This window comes from Vipera berus (genome assembly GCF_964194415.1).
Source record: "Vipera berus genome assembly, chromosome: Z".
NCBI classification, from domain to species: Eukaryota; Metazoa; Chordata; class Lepidosauria; order Squamata; family Viperidae; genus Vipera; species Vipera berus.
Genome location: NC_138205.1, coordinates 48,040,522 through 48,060,098, shown reverse-complemented (window position 1 = coordinate 48,060,098; position 19,577 = coordinate 48,040,522). Strand labels below are relative to the sequence as shown.

The following is a 19,577-nucleotide window of genomic DNA, read 5'->3' as shown; positions in this document are numbered from 1 at the left end:
GGTATATGCATAACAGTGGAAAAAATATGACTTCTATATAGACAAGATTTGCAGATGTAATTTAATCTCCTTGATATAAGATCAACAGTATTTATCTCCCTAGTATTGTCTATTTCTCATATTAAGTCTCCTCTATACCACGCACTATTTTTAATTTTTTTAAAAAAATGTACTGTAAACATTAACCCACCTTTCAGTAAATACAGTATGTTGACAGCTCTCCTTTGCTTTTTTCCTAAAAAAATTGGAGGTGGAGATCAGCAAGGACTTCTGGTCTGTTTTACAATTTATGATTATTTGTCACAACACTAACAGTGATCCACATATTTTTACATTTTTATGTTCAGTGCTATGTATCATATTGATTTCATAGTTAATGAGTGTCTATCTTGTAATTAAAAAAGGGTAAATGTTCCACAGTTATGAAAAGATTTCACAATTAATCTTTGTCAAATTACATTTTCCATTTTGCTCTGAAAATACAGATTTTTTATGTAAGACAGTCGCATAGTTCTGAAATGAAATAGGTTTATCAATGATGTTGACCTCTTGAGTGGAAGAAATAGCAATTCTTGTAAGACCTTAGCAGAAAAAAATCTTTTTGTCCCTTTCAGTTCTGAAGAAGGAAAATCTGACAAAGATAAAGATTTGTAACCAGTAGGGAACCATCATTCTACAAACAGCTGGTTCCCATCAATAATTTTTCAATAAGGAACAGCCAGTATGAGAGTATCTGTGATTTGACATTAATAAGAGGCACCTCAGATCAGCATTAATGAAGTGACCATTCAGAAGTCTAGCTAGGTTCCAGACTCTCACAAGTGGAAGAACCGATAGGTATTGGCATAGTGTATTGGACAATATATATTGAAGATTTCTGCAGTCATTCTTTCTCAGGAAGCTTTCTTGTTGCGCATTGCTTGGGCAGCATCCATTGGAAACTGCTGCAAAGTGGAAGGCCAGACCAAATGGTAGAGTGGACTGATATCTGCAATTTTTATCTGAATTAACAATGCTAGTCTAAGAAAAGAACTCTACTGTTGACTAAAAAACAGAAACAATAAGAATTTAATCTTTAAAAATAGAGAAACTGAGAATTAAATCTTAGCTAAATTTATTCATACTATGTTCTTATATACATAATATGGCCCCAATACCATTTCATTGTATTACAAGTAGAATACATTGTGCAATTCTGTATAAGGGTCCTGTATGGTACATAGCAGTTGAAATCTGGGACTATTCAGTGAAGTAACGGAAAAATATTTTATATATAAAAAATAGATATGCTGTCCTATCTAAAGACCAGGGGACACTCAGAGTAGAAAACACTTCAGAATAATCTATAATAAAATGTAACTACATGACAAAAATAACAAATCCATTAAAGTAAGTATAGAATTAATAACACTAACTATAACACTAAATGAAATATGTATAATAACAGTAGCACTCAGACTTCTATATTGCTCCATAATGTTTACAGCACTGTCTGAGCACTTTATAATGTAAGCATATCCTCATTTTACAGACCTCGGAAGGATGAAGGCTGAGTCCACCTTGAGCCAATGAGGATCAAACTCCTGGCTGTGGACAGATTTAGCCTGCAACACTGCATTCTAACCACTGTGCCACTACAGCTGTTTTAAAACCATAGATCATGTTAAATATAGGGTAACAACAATCCCACAACTCACATTTAGTTCCCAAATGTATAGTTAAAAAGAACTGTATTCATTTTCTTCCTGAAATAACAGCATGAAGCTATCCTGACTTCCCAGGGAATGCTGTACCACAAGGTCAAGGATACTGCACAAACGACCTGCTTTTAACTTCCATCATTTCAGTTTGAATACATAGGACAGATTCAGTTTAAAGAACATAACACCATAGAGAAAAAGCATCCGTGTCCTAAAGGGCTTTACAGATCATAACCAAGACATTGAAATATATATGGAAACCTACTATATATTATATAATATAGAATCTCAGAATACAGGCATTATCCTGCTATAATGGCTCACACTTGCCAGCAAACAAGTTGACAGTTTCTGAACAAACTGTAGTTTCTAAGTCTTCAAGGTCTGAAACAGAGTTATAGTAATTCAATCATGCAGTGATAAAGTCAGTATTACTAGGTCTTGTTTAGATTTTATTTATAGATATCAGACACACAAAAATATATACACAGTATCTCCTGCTTGGCCCAGATTATCTTCATCTTCAATTATCACTGCACCTAATTCCCATTGCAAACTAATGGACAACTTCTTCCAACAATTTTATATGGTTATTGATCGACAAATATATATGGTCTGCCCACTAAGGAAGGCCAAGGGCTTAGGTAATTCCTACCCTTTACTAGCTGGAAGTGGAAGGCATACTACTCCATAAGACAGTGCTAACTTTCATAGGCAGTCTAGAAGAATACCATAGTTCATGATAACAAACACTGCAGAGGGATCTAAAAGGACCAGAAAGACTACATTGCCCTCATCCATATCCACATCTAATAATGTTTCCATCATATAACTGGGCCTAAAGCACAGGTCTGCAACCCGCGGCTCCGGAGCCGCATGCGGCTCCCAGTCCTCTGCCATGTGCAGTCCAAAAAGAACCAACAGTGGGACTAAAAAAGTTCAACCAATCAATTCAAATATGCAGGGTAGGTGCATATCTCGCCTTGGCTCCACTCTTCAGTCAACCCCTGTTCTGCGCATGCGCTCATGTACGCACATGCGCACACATTTTTTGCGGCTCCCAGTTTTTCCTTTTGTGAAGGAACCAGTTCCGAGTGGCTCTTTCACTGTTTCAGGTTGCTGACCCCTGGCCTAAAGCATCATTCAACCAGTATTCTCTATAACTACACTACCTTCTTCAGAATGTCCCCCATACACACACAAAATTGGAAACTTGCCAGACATTATGCAGTACATGATTTAATAAATGGTTCATTCAGGAAGAGGCTTTTGAACTAAAAAAAAATGAGATGAAATTGTTTTTTGCATAAGGGATTCCTGTTTGGGAAATTCAACAGTGTCTTTTTCTGATATGAATGGGTTAAGGAAGTCTTAGATAAAGCACTGTTATATTTTTGAATGTTTGATTACTAGTTCATTGAGTTTGTTTTATTTTAGCATTTACTACTAAGTCTATAAACTCAACACCTATAGTCCTGAAATATTCTTATATAATATGAAAGATATGTCTAATTGTTCAATTTCACTTTTTAATATTTTTATTATATTTATTTTAAACTGTCCTTGTTGTGACCTCTGAATTTTACTGTATTTAATGTTACAGAAGAAAATTCACAGAAACAAACAGAAGAATTTGGAAGTCAGTTTACTGAAATTTTCATTAAGCAACATGAAAATGTCACTCTTCTGCTGACTTATTTAGAGGTGAGAATTGTTTTGTTTAATTATTAAATAAGTATTTCATTTAACTGAGTGACATTGTCATAAATAAAGCATAAATGAGTTGAAAGGGCCCTTGAAAGTCTTCTAATCCAACCCGCAGGAGACCCTATATAATTCTGGACAAATAGCTGTCTGATCTCTTAAAATCTTCCAGAGATGGAGCACTCACAACTTTTGGAGGCAAACCATTAATTGATTAATTGTTCTCTGTCCGAAAATTGCTCCTTAATTCTAGAATTGATCTCTCTTTATTAAGCTTCCATCCATTGCTTCTTGTCTTGCCCTCAGGTGCTCTGTGGCAGCTCTTCAAATATTGGAAGACTTTTTTTATGTCACTCTTAGTCCTTGATGTTGAGACATCAGTGTTAATGCAAAGAAGAGCAACTAAAATGACCAAAGGCCTGAAGACTAAAACATACAAAGAATGGTTGCAAGATTTGGCTGTGGTTACTAGAGCAGGCGTAGGCAACCTTGGCTCTTTTATGACTCGTGGATTTCAACTCCCAGAATTCCTGAGCCAGCCAGCTCAGGAATTCTGGGAGTTGAAGTCCACGAGTCATAAAAGAGCCAAGGTTGCCTACGCCTGCTCTAGAGAAAAGGTTTAGGGGTGACATGATAGCAGTATTCCAATATTTGAGGGCTGCCACAAAGGAGAGGAAGTCAACTTATTTTCCAAAGCACGAGAGGGCAGAACAAGGAACAATGGATGGAAATTAATTAAGGAGAGAAGCAACCTGGAATAATGAGAAACTTCCTAACAATGAGGACAATTAGCCAGTGGAACAGCTTGCCTTCAGATATTGTAGGTGCTTCCATCATTGGAGGTTTTTAAGAAGAGACTGGACAGCCATTTGTCTGAAATGGTATAGCAGGGGGTTGGACTACAATATGTCAAAGGTCCCTTCCAGCTCTATTCTGAATTGAAATTGATTTCTGTTCATTAGACTAGACATACTCAATTCTTACAATAGTGTATCATATGTTTTAGCCTTTCTGATCATCTTTATTGCTCTTCTCTGTACACTTTCTAGACTCTCAATACCTTTTTTTGTATTGTGATCAAAACTGGACATAGTATTCCAAGTGTAGTCTTACCAAGGCAGTATAAAATAGTACTAATCATGTGATTTTGAAACTATGCTTCTATTGATGCAGCCTAGGACTGTATTGCCTTTTTTTGGCAGCTGCAGCACACTGCTGGCTTATATTTAAGTGATTTCCCACTGGGACTCCTAGATCCCTCACAGTTACTGCTGTTATAGTGTAGTGTACTTGGGTACAGTGAGGGAAAAATTATTTGATTTCCTGCAGATTTTCTACGTTTGCCCACTATAATTTTAACAGTAGGTTTATTTTAACAGTGAGAGAGAGAATAATAAAAAAATCCAGAAAAACGCATTTCAAAAAAGTTATAAATTGATTTGCATTTTAATGACTGAAATAAGTATTTGATCTCCTATCAACCAGCAAGAATTCTGGCTCCCATGTGTCTTTTATACAGGTAATAAGCTGAGATTAGGAGCACCCTCTTAGAGGGAATGCTTCTTATCTCAGCTTGTTACCTGAATAAAAGACACCTGTCCACAGAAGCAATCAATCAATCAGATTCCAAACTCCACCATAATCAAGACCAAAGAGCTGTCCAAGGATGTCAGGGACAGGATTGTACACCTGCACAAGGCTGGAATGGGCTACAAGACTATCGATAAGCACCTTGGTGAGAAGGTGACCACAGTTGGTGCAATTATTCACAAATGGATGAAACACTAAATAACTGTCAGTCTCCCTCGATCTGGGACTCCATGCAAGATCTCACCTCGTGGAGTTTCAATGATCATGAGAACAGTGAGGAATCAGCCCAGAACTACATGGGAGGATCTTGTACAGGCCCATCTGAAGTTTGCCAATGAACATCTGAATGATTCAGAGAAGAACTGGGTGAAAGTGTTGTGGTCAGATGAGACCAAAATCAAGCTCTTTGACATCAAATCATCTTGCCATGATTAGAGGAGGAGGAATGCTGCCTATGACTCCAAGAACACCATCCCCACCGTCAAACATGGAGGTGGAAGCATTATGCTTCGGGGGTGTTTTTTGCTAAGGGGACAGGACAACTTCACCGCGTCAAAGGGACGAAGGAGGGGGCCATGTACTGTCAAATTTTGGGTGAGAACATCCTTTCCTCAGCCAGGGAATTGAAAATGGGTCGTGAAGGGGTATTCCAGTATGGCAGTGACCCAAAACACACAGCCAAGGCAACAAAGGAGTGGCTCAAGAAGAAGCACATTAAGGTCCTAGAGTGGCCTAGCCAGTCTCCAGACCTTAACCCCATAGAAAATCTGTGGAGGGAGCTGAAGGTTCGAACTGCCAAACGTTGGCCTTGAAACCTTAATGACTTGGAGAGGATCTGCAAAGAGGAGTGGGACAAAATCCCTCCTGAGATGTGTGCAAACCTGGTGGTCAACTATAAGATACATCTAATCTCTTTGAGTGCCATCAAGGGTTTTGCCACCAAGTACTAAGTCATGTTTTGCGAAGGGGTCCAATACTTATTTTACTCATTAAAATGTAAATCAATTTATAACTTTTTTGAAATGCGTTTTTTTTGTTAAAATAAACCTATTAAAATTATAGACTGATCGTTTCTTTGTCAGTGGGCAAACGTATAAAATCAGCAGGGGAACAATTTTTCCCCCTCACTGTAAGTAGTTATAGGTAGTTCTTAACTTATGATCACCATTGGAATCAGAATTTGCATAGCTAAGGAAGGCAGTCAGTGTGAGTTGTGCCCAATTTTACAACCTATTTTTTTACCAGAATTGTTAAGCAAATCATTGCAGTTGTTTAGTGAATCATGCAGTCTTTAAGTAAATCCAGCTTCCCCATTGACTTTCATTGTCAAAAGCTAGCTGGGAAGGTTGCAAATAGTGATTACATGACCTTGGGATGCTGCAACTATCGTAAATACATGCTGGTTGCCAAACAGCCAAATTTTGATTTCGTGACCGTGGGGATGCTGCTATGTTTATAAGTGCAAGGACTGGTTGCAAATAATTTTTAACTACAAATGGCCAGTAAATAAATTGTTACAAGTCAAGGACTACCTTTATTTCAAGAGTATTTTATATTAATGTTGGTGATTATTTCAGAAATTTTGGACAGAAATAAGCTGTTACTCTTTCTATTGTTTACTGTAGCTAGAATTAGATATTTCACAGCAAATACATATATTACCCTTCTTACGAAAAGGTTATGTTCCTAGTTGCTGTTCACAAATCCATTTTGTTCACAAGTCTAAAGTAGGTAAAAACATTCAAAAGTAGAGTTTGCATCTTACTGCATCCGGCAAAACCTGACGTGATAATGTTGGCACATTCTCCAGTATTGATATGGCATGAAAGTCATCTGGGAATCTGCTTTGATTGCCTGAGCTGCCTGCCTAAATGTGCAGCAAAGATAATATTTTTTGGAAGGTTGCTATTACTCCCTGGTCCATAGGCTGCAGGTGACAGATGGTGTTCAGAAGCCGATACACAACCTTCACATTTGGTTGGAAATCAGGCAAAGTGAATGACCTAGGGTGTTGTGCAGAATTTGCAGAAGCATGGAGTCAATGTTTTTTCTTATGTCAATATGTCTCCACTTCCTTGACAAAGTGATAGAAGAACCAGTCTTCAGAGGTCAGAAGGGTGACCAAAACATTCTTGTTATCCTTCCACACAACAGGAAGTGAGGTCTTTGAGATATGCTCAAGAGTTTACTGGTTTTCAGAGTGGTAGATTAACAATTTTAGGCTCAGATCATTAGCAATTTTAGGCTCAGATCACCAGAAGCAGCAGCACCTAGCATCACAGTTAGCTATTCTTCACAACTGAAGCCTTGCATCATCATCTCCTCCTTGCTGATATAGATTCTGTCCAGCATTTTCTTCAAATAAAACATGTTTCATCTACATTGAATATTGCTGGGACAAATAACCAATTTCCTAAATTATTTCCTTGAAGGCTTCCAGAAACTTCCAGGATGCATCCACATCCACACTTGCTGCCTCTCCATTCACTTTCATATTATGCAGGTTCACATAACCCTTAAAACTCAGGAACCACTGATGACTTCCAACAAATGTGTGTTCAGCAATGCTTTTACCAGCCTCCTATTATGAGTCATGAAACAAGCTCTTAGTTTTCTCCTGGATCAATATTAGGCCAAAGGGCACACTGGTGCTAATATTCAGTCCTTATACTGAACAGCATCTCCATTTCTTCCATCAGTTTTCCTTTCCTCTTGATTATTATTGTGGATTGTATAGACACTGTACTTTTCACATGTTCCATGATCTTTTCTGTGCTTAATGATCATATCATGTTCGTCATCTTCTCCTCCGAGTTCTGTTCAATATGTCCACATTGTCAGCATTGTGAAGGTCAGAAAGGAAATGGGGGTGGGGTGGGGGAGAGACAGGAGAGAGTTGTCAGAAATTAATATGTGTGGTGCACCAGAAATTAATTTTTTTATCTGATTTCTGGGACTTTCAAGAATGGACTTAGGGACTAGTTTGTTTCTATCTGTGAAAGTTTGCAACTTTCATAAGTGGAGTACATTTGTACAACATTCCCAGTTAACCATTTCAGTCTGATACATATTTTGAAAGAGGAATTTTGCAAGGAGTCATGAAATTTGTGTGTGTTGGAAGCGGGGGAGGGGACAAAACATAAGGTGATTCCTGCCATTTTTTCCTACTTCACTTGAGTCAGTGGATAAAAGTTAGCAAGAAAGGATTACAGTGGAAAAATTTTATGGAGAAATCCCCATTGTGATCACATCTTTCCTACAGATGCTGCACTACTGTTCTGTCCAGAAGAGTGGACACAAAATGAGGGATATTTTAGCTTCCTTTTGCTTATTATGACTCACTTGAGTATTCTCAGTTCAACCACTTAATAGAACAAATTTTATTCACATATTTTGTTTGCATTTTATGAGGAAAAATGGGGATAGTGCACTTCTATTTATTCAAATGTATAATTTGAGGCATCCCAAGGGATAGAAAAAAAAGGTGGGAGCCCTGTGGCATGTGAATTATGTTTGAAATACTGGACTGGAATCGTCTTGTATATTTCTTTTGTTCTTCCTCTTCCAAGGATGAAGATCCATCTGAGAGAGTCATAACAAGCTACCACAATCTCTTGTTTACATTCTTTGCTTTCTTCCTTAGCATCTGTGTTGTGGGAATAATACAGGGTAGTTCTAAGAACCTGGAGCACTGACCAAATAGTGTGGGTGTGTACTTAATTTGATCTTAAGGTTTTATCCATAAGGTTTATATGGATAAAATTAAGAAACAGTTTGCTTGGGATATTCATCCTAGGAATTTGTTATGACTACGACAAGTTAATTTCACACATGTATCCTTAATTTTACCTGAAACTTTTTTTTCTTATAAACTAACCTAAATTATTTGAGAAAAACTTTTTAGGTATTGCTATTGCTTGATGTTAATTATTTGGCAGATTTGTAATATTTCAGTCAATAGTTTATTACTTACTTACCCCAGGAAAAAATGTAAATACTAGCCTCTTTAGAACTGGTGTATTACATTACTGGCATAATAATAATTTAATAATTTTATCAATGAAATATATGATTATTGCAGGAGTTTGATTTTCATGTCCGGTGGCCTGGAGTTAAACTTCTTACAGCGTTATTAAAACAGCAGGGTCCCCAAGTGCAGCAGATAATCCTAGTCAGTCCTATGGGTAAGTATTTTCAAACCTTTTGCATACCTTTTTAAATGTAATATCTGTTAGTTAATATTTTTATTAAACAAATTTATATGGCTGCCCAACTCACACATGGTGACTCCGGGCAGCATACAGAAATGAAAACAGATATCCAAAGCAATTGATAAAAACTTAAAATCATCAGCATTAGCTTTCTGGGTAAATAATGTTTTGTTTAGTATGAAAAGATAAGAGTAATTATAAATAAATGTTTTGAAGACCATAATTGAGTAATGGAATGCCACGACATAGGAACCTCTGTTCTGGATCAAACCTTACCCTGATTCAGGCAGTGTAGGTAGGTAATGTGGGGCAAGGGCTGGGGGCTTTGGAATTGTTCCAGAACCAATTAAGGTATTATATAATCAACCCCTAGAGAAAATGCCTACGGAGATTCTCAATCATCCAGGTCATGGTTGTTCCAAACCTGCTTTTTCCAAAAGGCATCTGAACTTTCTTGATTTTTTCCCCCTTTGAAATTGTTTCTTTTCTCATCCAAGAAGCTCCTTCAGTTCTGGTGAGGAATAGAAGGATTTATATTCTTTGCAGTCATCTGGTTGTCAGGACTCTGAAGATTGGTCGTTAGCTCTCTGAAAGTTATTGAGCCTACTTGGGACTGTATCATCAGAGTCACCTGAGGGAAAATAGAAAGAACAAAAACACATCAAGGATGCCCTATCCTAATTGGACCTTCATGAAACCCACAAAAGGATGCAGCAGCAGCTCTTTCATAAAGAAGAGAACAACAAATGGAGCAACATTGTCATTCCATACATTTCAGGAATATCTGAAAAGCTTAGGAGGATTTTCAACCAACACAACATATGTCCACACTTTAAACTCAGGAATACATTAAGATAGAAGCTTGTCCACCCCAAGGACAAAACATCCAGACACAGTTCAATGTAGTATATGCAGTGCTCTTGAGGATACAGATAAAGACCCAAGTGGCTCAAGGACACTCAGAGAGCTAACAACTAACCCTCAAAATGGTAATGACCAGATGACTGCAAAGAATATAAAGCATTCCATTCTCCACCCATCAGAACTGAAGAAGCTTCTTGGACGATAAGCAAAACTTTTTCAAAAAAAAAAAAAAAAAAGCCCAGGTGCCTTTTGGAAAAAGCATCTTTGGAACAATGCCTTAATTAGGGCTCAGAATCTAAGAACTACATAACTTTCAGAACTAAGGACTGTGCAATAGCTGCCCATTAAAGAATATGGCAATTGCATTATTATTCATAGTGTCTCTCTAGAATATCTCGATAATTAAGATGATGGATGGATGGATTAGATTTTCAGTGCTATGTATATAGTGTATTGTAATCAACTAAAATGGATTTTACTGCTATAATCTGAATAACCTGTTTTTGTCTATGAGAAAGTGTAAATAATTCATTGCTATAAGTTATTAAAAGATGTTTTTGCTTGGCATTCCAATGATAAGATTAATTGCACCCTCTGGCTTTACATCTCATCTTGTGAATTTTCTAATCTATTCAAAATCTGAGCATAATTTTCGACTTCTGGTTTGCGTCAAAAGCGATGCAGCCAAGGTAAAGTGGTGCTTCGCTCCGCACAGCTGGTTTCTCCCTGCCAGGGTGCCCTTAAAGGGTCTAAAGTCACCCCAGAGAGGCGATGAAGAAGGAGGGGATCACGGAAAGACAGTGGTCGATCCGGTGGTCGATCCATTTGATCTGAGGAAAGCTCTCCAAACAGGCAGTGAAAGGCTGGCTGCATTCCTGTGACCAGCCTGAAGCTAACACAACCGAAGAAAGAAAGCACTAATTAGCAGATCGTAAACAGCGTGTTTGGAACTGGGTGAGAATATTGATCCTTCCTTTACTACTTTGCAACTGGATTTCCTGGAAAAGACTTCCAAGAAGCTAAAAATCTCTGAATGCAAGAAGGAAGGGGATTGATAGAAATACTTAACACTGAAGTGGAAGTAATATAAAGGAGTGAGAAAATTGTTAAGATTTTCTCTTTGAAAAAAATACTGGGATGAAATACAAGAAATCAACCTTCTGTTTTAAGAGTTGGAAAATGGATATTGAATGACATCTAGTGGTGGATGAGAGTATAGTAATACAGCTGCAACCACTGGTGCAGACCTGGCAGGAAGCCTAGAAATAAACAACCTAGCTTCTTTGTTGTTTGGTGATTTTTAACAGAGAACAGCTGGCAACAGAGAAAAATATTTTGGCATACTTATTACAGTGTGAGAACTTAATTGTTTTGAAACCTGGTGACCTTGGGTTATAAACATATACTGAACTCTGATTTTTAACTTTAAGAACTATTTGGAGAGAGAGAGAAAAATTTTACTTTTGGCTACATTTGTCTGGGGGAGATTTTTGGTTTGTTCTTATGGTGGTTGAACATTTTGTACACTATGAATATTTTGGATTGTAAATCTCGGCCGATCGACAATTTCTGGATGTCTTAGCAGAAGGACTATTATAAAATTCTGCTTTCAGTAGTGGACTTACATTCTGGAACCTATCGGATTATAAAGACAACATATAAAGACCAGAAGAACCAGATAAGACTTTGTTCTATAGACATTAAGACTGGTGGTATTAGACAAGATTAGTATTTGGGGATCACAACACTTCTGATAGAACATCTGGAGGGGGAAAGTAAAATGGATTCTTTATATCTAGCTAAAAGTGATAGGAAAACATACTTATTATTTCCATCTGAAGCCCCTAGCCAGGTTTACCAGGGATCTGCAGAAATGATGCCTCAAGAAGAAGTAAACATTTTCCAGAAGGAAATACATTATATGCTACAATTAATTCAGGAGACAATTATTTCACATAAAGAAGATGCAGGAAAAAAACCATGATGAAATTAAAAACAACAATACAATTGAGCAAATCTCTAACCTAAACTTACAAGTAGAAAGTTCCCAGAAAACGACTATAAAGAATGAACAAACAAGTCAGAAAACAGAAGATGAAGCAGAGGAAATTGATTTAAAGACACAAGATATAAAAGAAGGGAAACATAAACTGGCACAGACAAAAAAAATCTGCAAGACTTAATTACAACAATAGAAATGGAAAAGGCACTCTGTTATTTAGGTTTTCAAAGTATACCTGAGGATAAGGAAGAAGATTTTAAAAAACGGATTATAAAGCTGTTAGGGGAAATGTCCGAAATGGGGAGACAAAAAATGGAAAAAAAAACAGAGAGAGAAGGAAAGTGGGAGTTGTTTAAGGAATACAATTGGGTGGAATTCCCCCTCAAAAATATCCTACTGAAATTGTTCTTCCCATTCCAAGCAGGAAGGAATTTTTTGGCGATTTAATTACTTTGGCCTGGAAAGCCAACTGGTAAAGGAAGAAAGCTAGAGTTAGACTTAATAAACAGAAGATCTGATATACCAGATGTGGTATTATATAATCCAATATTAGTTTGAATATGGTCAAAAGAATAGATAGCACATAGATATAAATAGATTTTTATAATAAGAAAGATATGATTTATACTTGGAATAGCATCCTTTTTTGATATGGGAATTAAAAAACTAGGATGGCTTGTATAAATGAAACTTTCAACTACACAAATTTAATTAGCTTTGAATATTTTGGATACTGAAGGAAAATTAAATTTAAATAAGCTTGAAAAACAGGACATTGATTTAATATGGAGACTTTAATTGCAAATACAACTTAAATATAAAGTGGTTAGAAAAGAGGTTATAAATTGATACTATTGGTATTTGTATAACTCTAGAAAAATATGAAAAGGATATGTATACCTAATTTTGTATGTACTAATAATAGTGAAAACTGTGTTTGTATTTGTTTAATGTTGAGAAAATGAAAACATTATGAAGAATGCCTGAGCAGGGGGTTGGATTAGATGACCTCCAAGGTCCCTTCCAACATCATCATCATCATCGTTGTTGTTTTTGTTGTTTTTCCAAGGGGGAAAAACACTGTATTGTGTAGTATTGTATAGATTTGTATTGAAAAAGTTAAGATGCAGCATTGAGTAACAAATGTACCTGGACATCACGTTGTTTACTAAGCACTTATGTTTTGTAATAATAGAAAATAAATATAACATTTATTTTTAAAAAGTTGAGCATAATTTTCCATATATGTGGTAGTATTTTTAGCCAGAATATTTAGGTAGGTTACGGTGGTGCAAGAAACAGCTAGACGGGGCTAGTTTTCATTCTCTTAATGCCAACAAGCCATTAAAAACTTGCTTCCCTAATTTGTCAAGAAAAGAATATGGTGTGTGTGTCATATTTCAGTGATGTCGCCTATGACATGAATATAGGAATTCATATAGGCATACCTTGGTATTTCAATCACTACTGGCCAGACAAGACTAGACTTCTTGAGATCTTGAATGTCTGTGGCTTTGTTACAATAGATAATTTTTCGCTAAACTCAAGTTAATCATTTTCTTTTTCTAGGAGTCTCACGATTAATGGATCTACTAGCAGATTCTAGAGAGGTCATAAGAAATGATGTGAGTAGATGTTTTACATTCATATAACCTTTTAGTAATGACATTCATTTCTCAATTACAAAACCAGCCCAGCATTTTCTTAGCATTTATGTTCCAGTGAAAAGATGATATAATTGGAGTAGATGATAAATACATGACGTATATGCCAACTTGTCATTATTGCAGAATATTATAGATAAACTGTGTTTGAAGAAAATACGTTTATTTTTAATGTAATCTCATGCTAAAAATCTTAAGGGATTGATAGATTTGTTGTAAATTGATAAATGAATTTCATTGATTTTAGAAGTGCTGGTTGTTTTGCATAGGAAAGTATTAATCTGAACTGACAGATTCTTTGCTTATAAATGTATTATCTAACACTTCACATCCCTAAATCTTATATTTTCCTTACTCTTCTACATGCTGTGATTACTGTTCTTATTTTATAAATTATCAGACATACATTTTGTGTAGTTAAAACAAAATGTTCATTTTTCAATAAGTGTCTTACATAAATATACGTTTAAAGATAAATTAGAGATAGGTATTCAGGTGCAGCTGCTTTATCAGTACACACTAGGCAGCATGTTTTATTTTTTGCAAAGTTCAAACAAAGAAAGAGCCAGGAACCCAAACTTCCCAGCTGCAAGTTCATATTTATTTATCTAATAATTTGAGAGAGAATTCTAAAATTTAACTAGAGAATAACTAGCACAGTAATTTTTAAAAAACAGTTTATCCTTGCCATTCAAATGAGTTAGACTGCCTTTTCAAACAATTAACTTCAAACAATCAAATTCTATTATTTTTAGTCCATAATGTGGCATTCAAAACCCTAGCACACAGGCAAGGAAGAAGTTCTGAGTCACCTGAAGAAGCTGCATGACTGCTTGACAAAATTACTTATTTCTCCTTCATTTTCTCTTTTTGTTAAAGGAATTTGAGCAACAGAAGATGAAATTATATGAGAGAAAATAGTGATTCTTATTCGATTGATTTTCATAAATTTTTAAGTGATTTTATGGGATATATATTCTAGTTCTTGTCTGCAATTGGTGGCTGTTTTCTTTTGTTTTTAACTGCAATGTCATTTTTCCCCCTCTCTCCTTCAGGGTGTTTTGTTACTTCAGCAGTTAACAAAAAGTAATGCAGCAATCCAGAAAATAGTTGCTTTTGAAAATGCATTTGAAAGATTGTTAGATGTCATAACAGACGAGGGTAACAGCGATGGAGGTATGTCCATGAAATCTACAATATCAGATAGTTCAGATTTATAAGGGTTATTGAAATTAATGTCTGTTAACTACTCTATTTTGCAGGCATAGTAGTGGAGGACTGTCTTCTGTTACTCCAAAATTTGTTGAAAAATAACAATTCAAATCAGAATTTTTTTAAGGAAGGTTCTTATATCCAGCGCATGAAGCCTTGGTTTGAAGTTGGTGATGATAATGCTGGTTGGTCTGCACAGAAAGTAACCAATTTGCATTTGATGCTGCAGGTAAATTTTTTTTGTCAGTATGAAGTAACATTTAACCAAATGGAGTCTAACTAAGTTTTGTACTAATATCAAATGGAATAGCATTATCTTTGAAGTAATTTAAAAATGATGCTTTGGATACTTTCAGCATACATAAATCATTGTTTATTTTCTTTACAGCTGGTACGAGTGTTGGTGTCTCCTACAAATCCTCCTGGTGCCACCAGCAGTTGTCAAAAAACCATGTTTCATTGTGGGTTATTACAACAGCTTTGTACAATTCTGATGGCAACTGGAGTTCCTGCTGATATCCTTACAGAGGTAAAATACTATAGAATAATGCCTGTTGCAAGGTAACAATCAGATAATAAGAGGAAATTATCATAGCCTTTTCTGAAATACCGAAGTTTTTAAAATTTCTGTAGAACTTGAAGATAATGGCACATATTATTACAGGTAGTCCTCAACTTACAACCTCAGTTTTAGCCCAACATTTCTGTTGTTAAGTGAGAATGTGTTAAGTGAATTTTGCCCCGTTTTACAATTTTCTTGCCACAGTTGTAAAGTGAATCATTGCAGTTGTTAAATGAGTAACACAATTATTAAGTGAATCTGGCTTCCCCATTGACTTTGCTTGTAAGAAGGTTGCAAAAATGATCCTAGGACACTGCAACCGCCATAAATATGAACCATTTACCAAGCATTTAAATTTTCATCACATGACCATGGAATTGCTGCAATGGTTGTAAGTGTGAAAAATGGTTTTCAGTGCCATTGTAACTTCAAATGGTCACTAAATGAACTATTGTAAATTGAGGATTGCCTGTACTTGATTCAATCTCATCATTTCAAATGTAAATTTAACTAATTTTAGATTATTGAAAACTTTTGACAAACTAAAGAGTTCAGGTCTTCTTTTGCTACTATAAATTTAACCTTCATGTTAACAATGTTATTAGAGAATATTATTTTAGAATATTTTATGGTGTCTTACATCATTTGCAAGTGAATGGAATTGATGTCATTCAGTTTCATTGTTTTTGACATTATATGGGATCGCATGTAAAAGTTGTCTGCAAAGTATGACATCACATGATCACATATAAATCAACATTCAATGTAAACAACTACATATACAAAATTTGCTGAACTTTCAGTAATTTCATATTCTTCTGGTTGTGTGGAGTAACAAGTAAGGAAATATTGTCCAGTCTTAAAATCTGTTCAGCAATCATGCCATCTTCACTGATACAATATATACAGAGAACCAAAGTTAGGTATTTTCATAAATAAATATAAATACTGGTAGTATGCATTTTGCATAATGTAGCATAAATAAAAGAAATGAAGTCAATATCAAGTCATTGTTCACTTCCTGATTCTGATATTGTAGCTATTAGGTTTGATCTTTTTGTGTTCTTTTATTTTTATTTTCTAGACCATTAACACTGTATCAGAAGTAATTCGAGGATCTCAAATGAATCAAGATTACTTTGCTTCAGTAAATGCACCTTCAAATCCTCCAAGGTATGTTAAAGAAAATGTAATGCAAAAATGAATTTTTATGGAAGGAAACACCTTTATGTGTAAATTGGATGTGAAAATCTAAATGTTACTATTTAACTATAAGAAGTGGAAATTGATATACGGTAGATAGTATTCTGAGTTTTCAAAATTTATTTATTTATTAAGAAAATTTATATGGCCACCCAATTCACTCATAGTGAATTAGGGCAGTTTACAGCAATAAAGCTTTAGTTTGAAACCAGTAAACCCCTTCCCCCTGGCCACAACAATAAGATGAACTACTTGATGGCCTCCATATCACTCTGAAATTCCCAAGCCTTTTGCAGGAGTCTTATTTCTGCAGTGATGATGTTCCACAGGGAAGAAGCTACCACAAAGAAGTCCTTTCTTGGTGCCACTAGATCAGGGGTGGAGAACTGGTTGGTCCGGTAGATAAGATTGGGGAAAAATGGTTCTTTGAAAAACCTAGTCCCAGGACATATAGGGCTTTAAAGGTGACTACCAGAGCCTTGAATTGGCCCAGAAGTAAATCAGCAGCCAATGCTGCTCCTGCAGTGAGGAAACACGTGTGCAAATCTAGGCTTGTATGCGGGCTGTCAGATTTGAACCAGTTGAAGCTTCTGGATACTTTTTAAGGGCAGCCTCATGTAGAAAGCACTGCTAATCAAGATGGGACATGACCAAAGCATTAATAACTTTGAGCAGAGATTGTTGGTCAGGAAAGGGCATAACTGATGCACAACCCATAGTTTCACAAAGGCCCTCCTGACCATGACTGCCACCTGCTCTTCAAGCAGAACTCAGTCATGAGTTCAGGACAACCTCTAAGGTCATGCACTGGGACTGTTTGGGGGAGGGAAACCCCATCCAAGACCAGAGATGGCAATTTTCCATGGTTTGAAGAACCCCAAACCCAAAGCTATTCTGTCTTGCCAGGGTTTCAGCCCATTGCTCGCCATCAAACCCATAACAGCCTCCAGGCACCGTGAGAGGGAGGCCACAGTATCACTCAACTAACTATGGGCTGCAATATACACCTGGGTGTCATCAGCATATTGATGACCTCTCAACCCATGGTGGTGGATAATCTCATCCAGTGGCTTGATGTATATGTTAAATAGAAGTGGAGAAAGTGCTGAGCCCTGTAGGGCCCTGAAAAGCAGGGGGTGAGGGCTGGACCTCTCGCTTCCTATCAACACCAGCTGAGACCAACTCAGAGGAAGGAAGTGAACAAGGACAACTTAATGCCCCCCCATTTGCAACCCCCAAACCCACTCTAGAAATATATCATCATCAATAGTATCAAAGGCTGCTAATAGATAAGGAATGAACGAACTATCCCCATGCTGGTCCCATCAGAGATCATCAAGAAGTGTGACCAGTGCCATATTCAGGGTTGAACCCTAACTGGAAAACCTCCAAATAATCTGTTTCATCCAGGAACCTAGTAGTAAGTTGATAATAATGTATTGACAGTTGCTTCATATACTCAAACAGGGTTTTTATCAGCAGTTTATGAATTGCAAATCATTTGTTTCTTAGTGTCAGAAAGAAAGTATTTTGTCATTTTCTTTTTGAATTGAGTTGAAAAGAATTGAAGGAAGGTCTGGAACTCAAAGTGATAACTGAGTTGTAATTGCTTCTAGCTACCCCTCTGCCATCTTCTTTACCTTTTCTGGAGACCCCAAGCATTGAACTGAAACTTCTACTTTCAAATAATTTTTGTAAATTGCTGTCCTGGGAAGAAGAACCACATTAAGAAAAAAATAATGTATAAGATGAAGTAGTTACTTGGAAAAACTTGAAAAACAAAAATGAGAGAGTGAATAAGTCACATGTTTTCTGACTACTTGGGTTAAATAATATATTTTCTTTTGCCTATTAATGTGTCAATTTTATGTATGTATGCACATTCGTATGGAAACATACAGACCTAAACTAAAAAAAAATCTTTCAATCACAGGCCTGCAATTGTTGTGCTACTTATGTCAATGGTAAATGAGAGACAACCATTTGTGCTGCGCTGTGCTGTCCTTTATTGCTTCCAGTGTTTCTTATACAAAAACCAAAAAGGGCAAGGAGAAATTGTTTCAACTCTTCTACCTTCAACCATTGATGGTACAGTATTATTTAATTTAATTTATTGAAAAGTTAAATTCATACTTTTAACTTTAGGTACAAAAATACCTAATTGTGAGGTGGCACAAGGGAGGAAAGTTCTACTCACTTTCAGGAGGCTTGTCCTTATAAATGGTAATTGTAGAGTTTTCCAGTTGTGTTCATTTGCAGTTGTTCTAGAAACAAGTTTAACATTATTGGCATAACACATGAAATGACATAATAGAAATATTGCATCCTTCTGTATATTATTTGAAAATCCTTCTGCTGCTTTAATGTTGTAGAATAGTTTTTTTTACTTAAGTGTGAAATCCATTTCACTCAATCCCTTTTGGATTCCAGAAATGTTGATGATGCTATTTTTAACAAAATAAAGCAGCATTGAGCAGTATTAGACTCTCCTAACACTTTTCTTTGGATTTTTTATTCTGTTACATGCTCCTTCCAAACCTAGAAGTAAGGAGAAATTTCCTAATGGTGAGAATAGTAAACCAGTGGAATAGCTTGCCTCCAGAAGTTGTGAGTGCTTCTTCATCACTGGAGGTTTATAAAAAGAAACTGGACAGCCATTTGTCTAATGGTATATAAGGTCTTCTGCTCAAGCAGAGGGTTGGACTAGAACAACTCCAAGGTTGCTTCCATTCTGCTATTTGCTCTGGGTATTTTTAATGTCCTGAGGAATTCTTAAATAGATGCCACACATTATATATACCTTTAAGGTCAGCATATCGTTCAGTACATTTTATTCTACAAGATAACTTTTCCATAGTTTATTAA

The 19,577-nt window shown here is 36.1% G+C and overlaps 1 protein-coding gene across 4 annotated transcripts in view; it reads left to right on the top strand.

Moving 5' to 3' along the window:
- The window catches only part of USO1 (USO1 vesicle transport factor), a 55,392-nt gene that overhangs the window by 16,503 nt on the left and 19,312 nt on the right, over positions 1-19,577 (top strand). For all 4 annotated transcript variants that reach the window (XM_081344025.1, XM_081344026.1, XM_081344024.1 and 1 more), the window contains 8 exons: positions 3,304-3,404; positions 9,076-9,178; positions 13,641-13,696; positions 14,791-14,911; positions 14,998-15,176; positions 15,336-15,476; positions 16,594-16,682; positions 18,646-18,800. In XM_081344025.1, the coding sequence (XP_081200151.1) occupies positions 3,304-3,404; positions 9,076-9,178; positions 13,641-13,696; positions 14,791-14,911; positions 14,998-15,176; positions 15,336-15,476; positions 16,594-16,682; positions 18,646-18,800 (945 nt within the window). The remainder of the gene's footprint in view (positions 1-3,303; positions 3,405-9,075; positions 9,179-13,640; positions 13,697-14,790; positions 14,912-14,997; positions 15,177-15,335; positions 15,477-16,593; positions 16,683-18,645; positions 18,801-19,577) is intronic.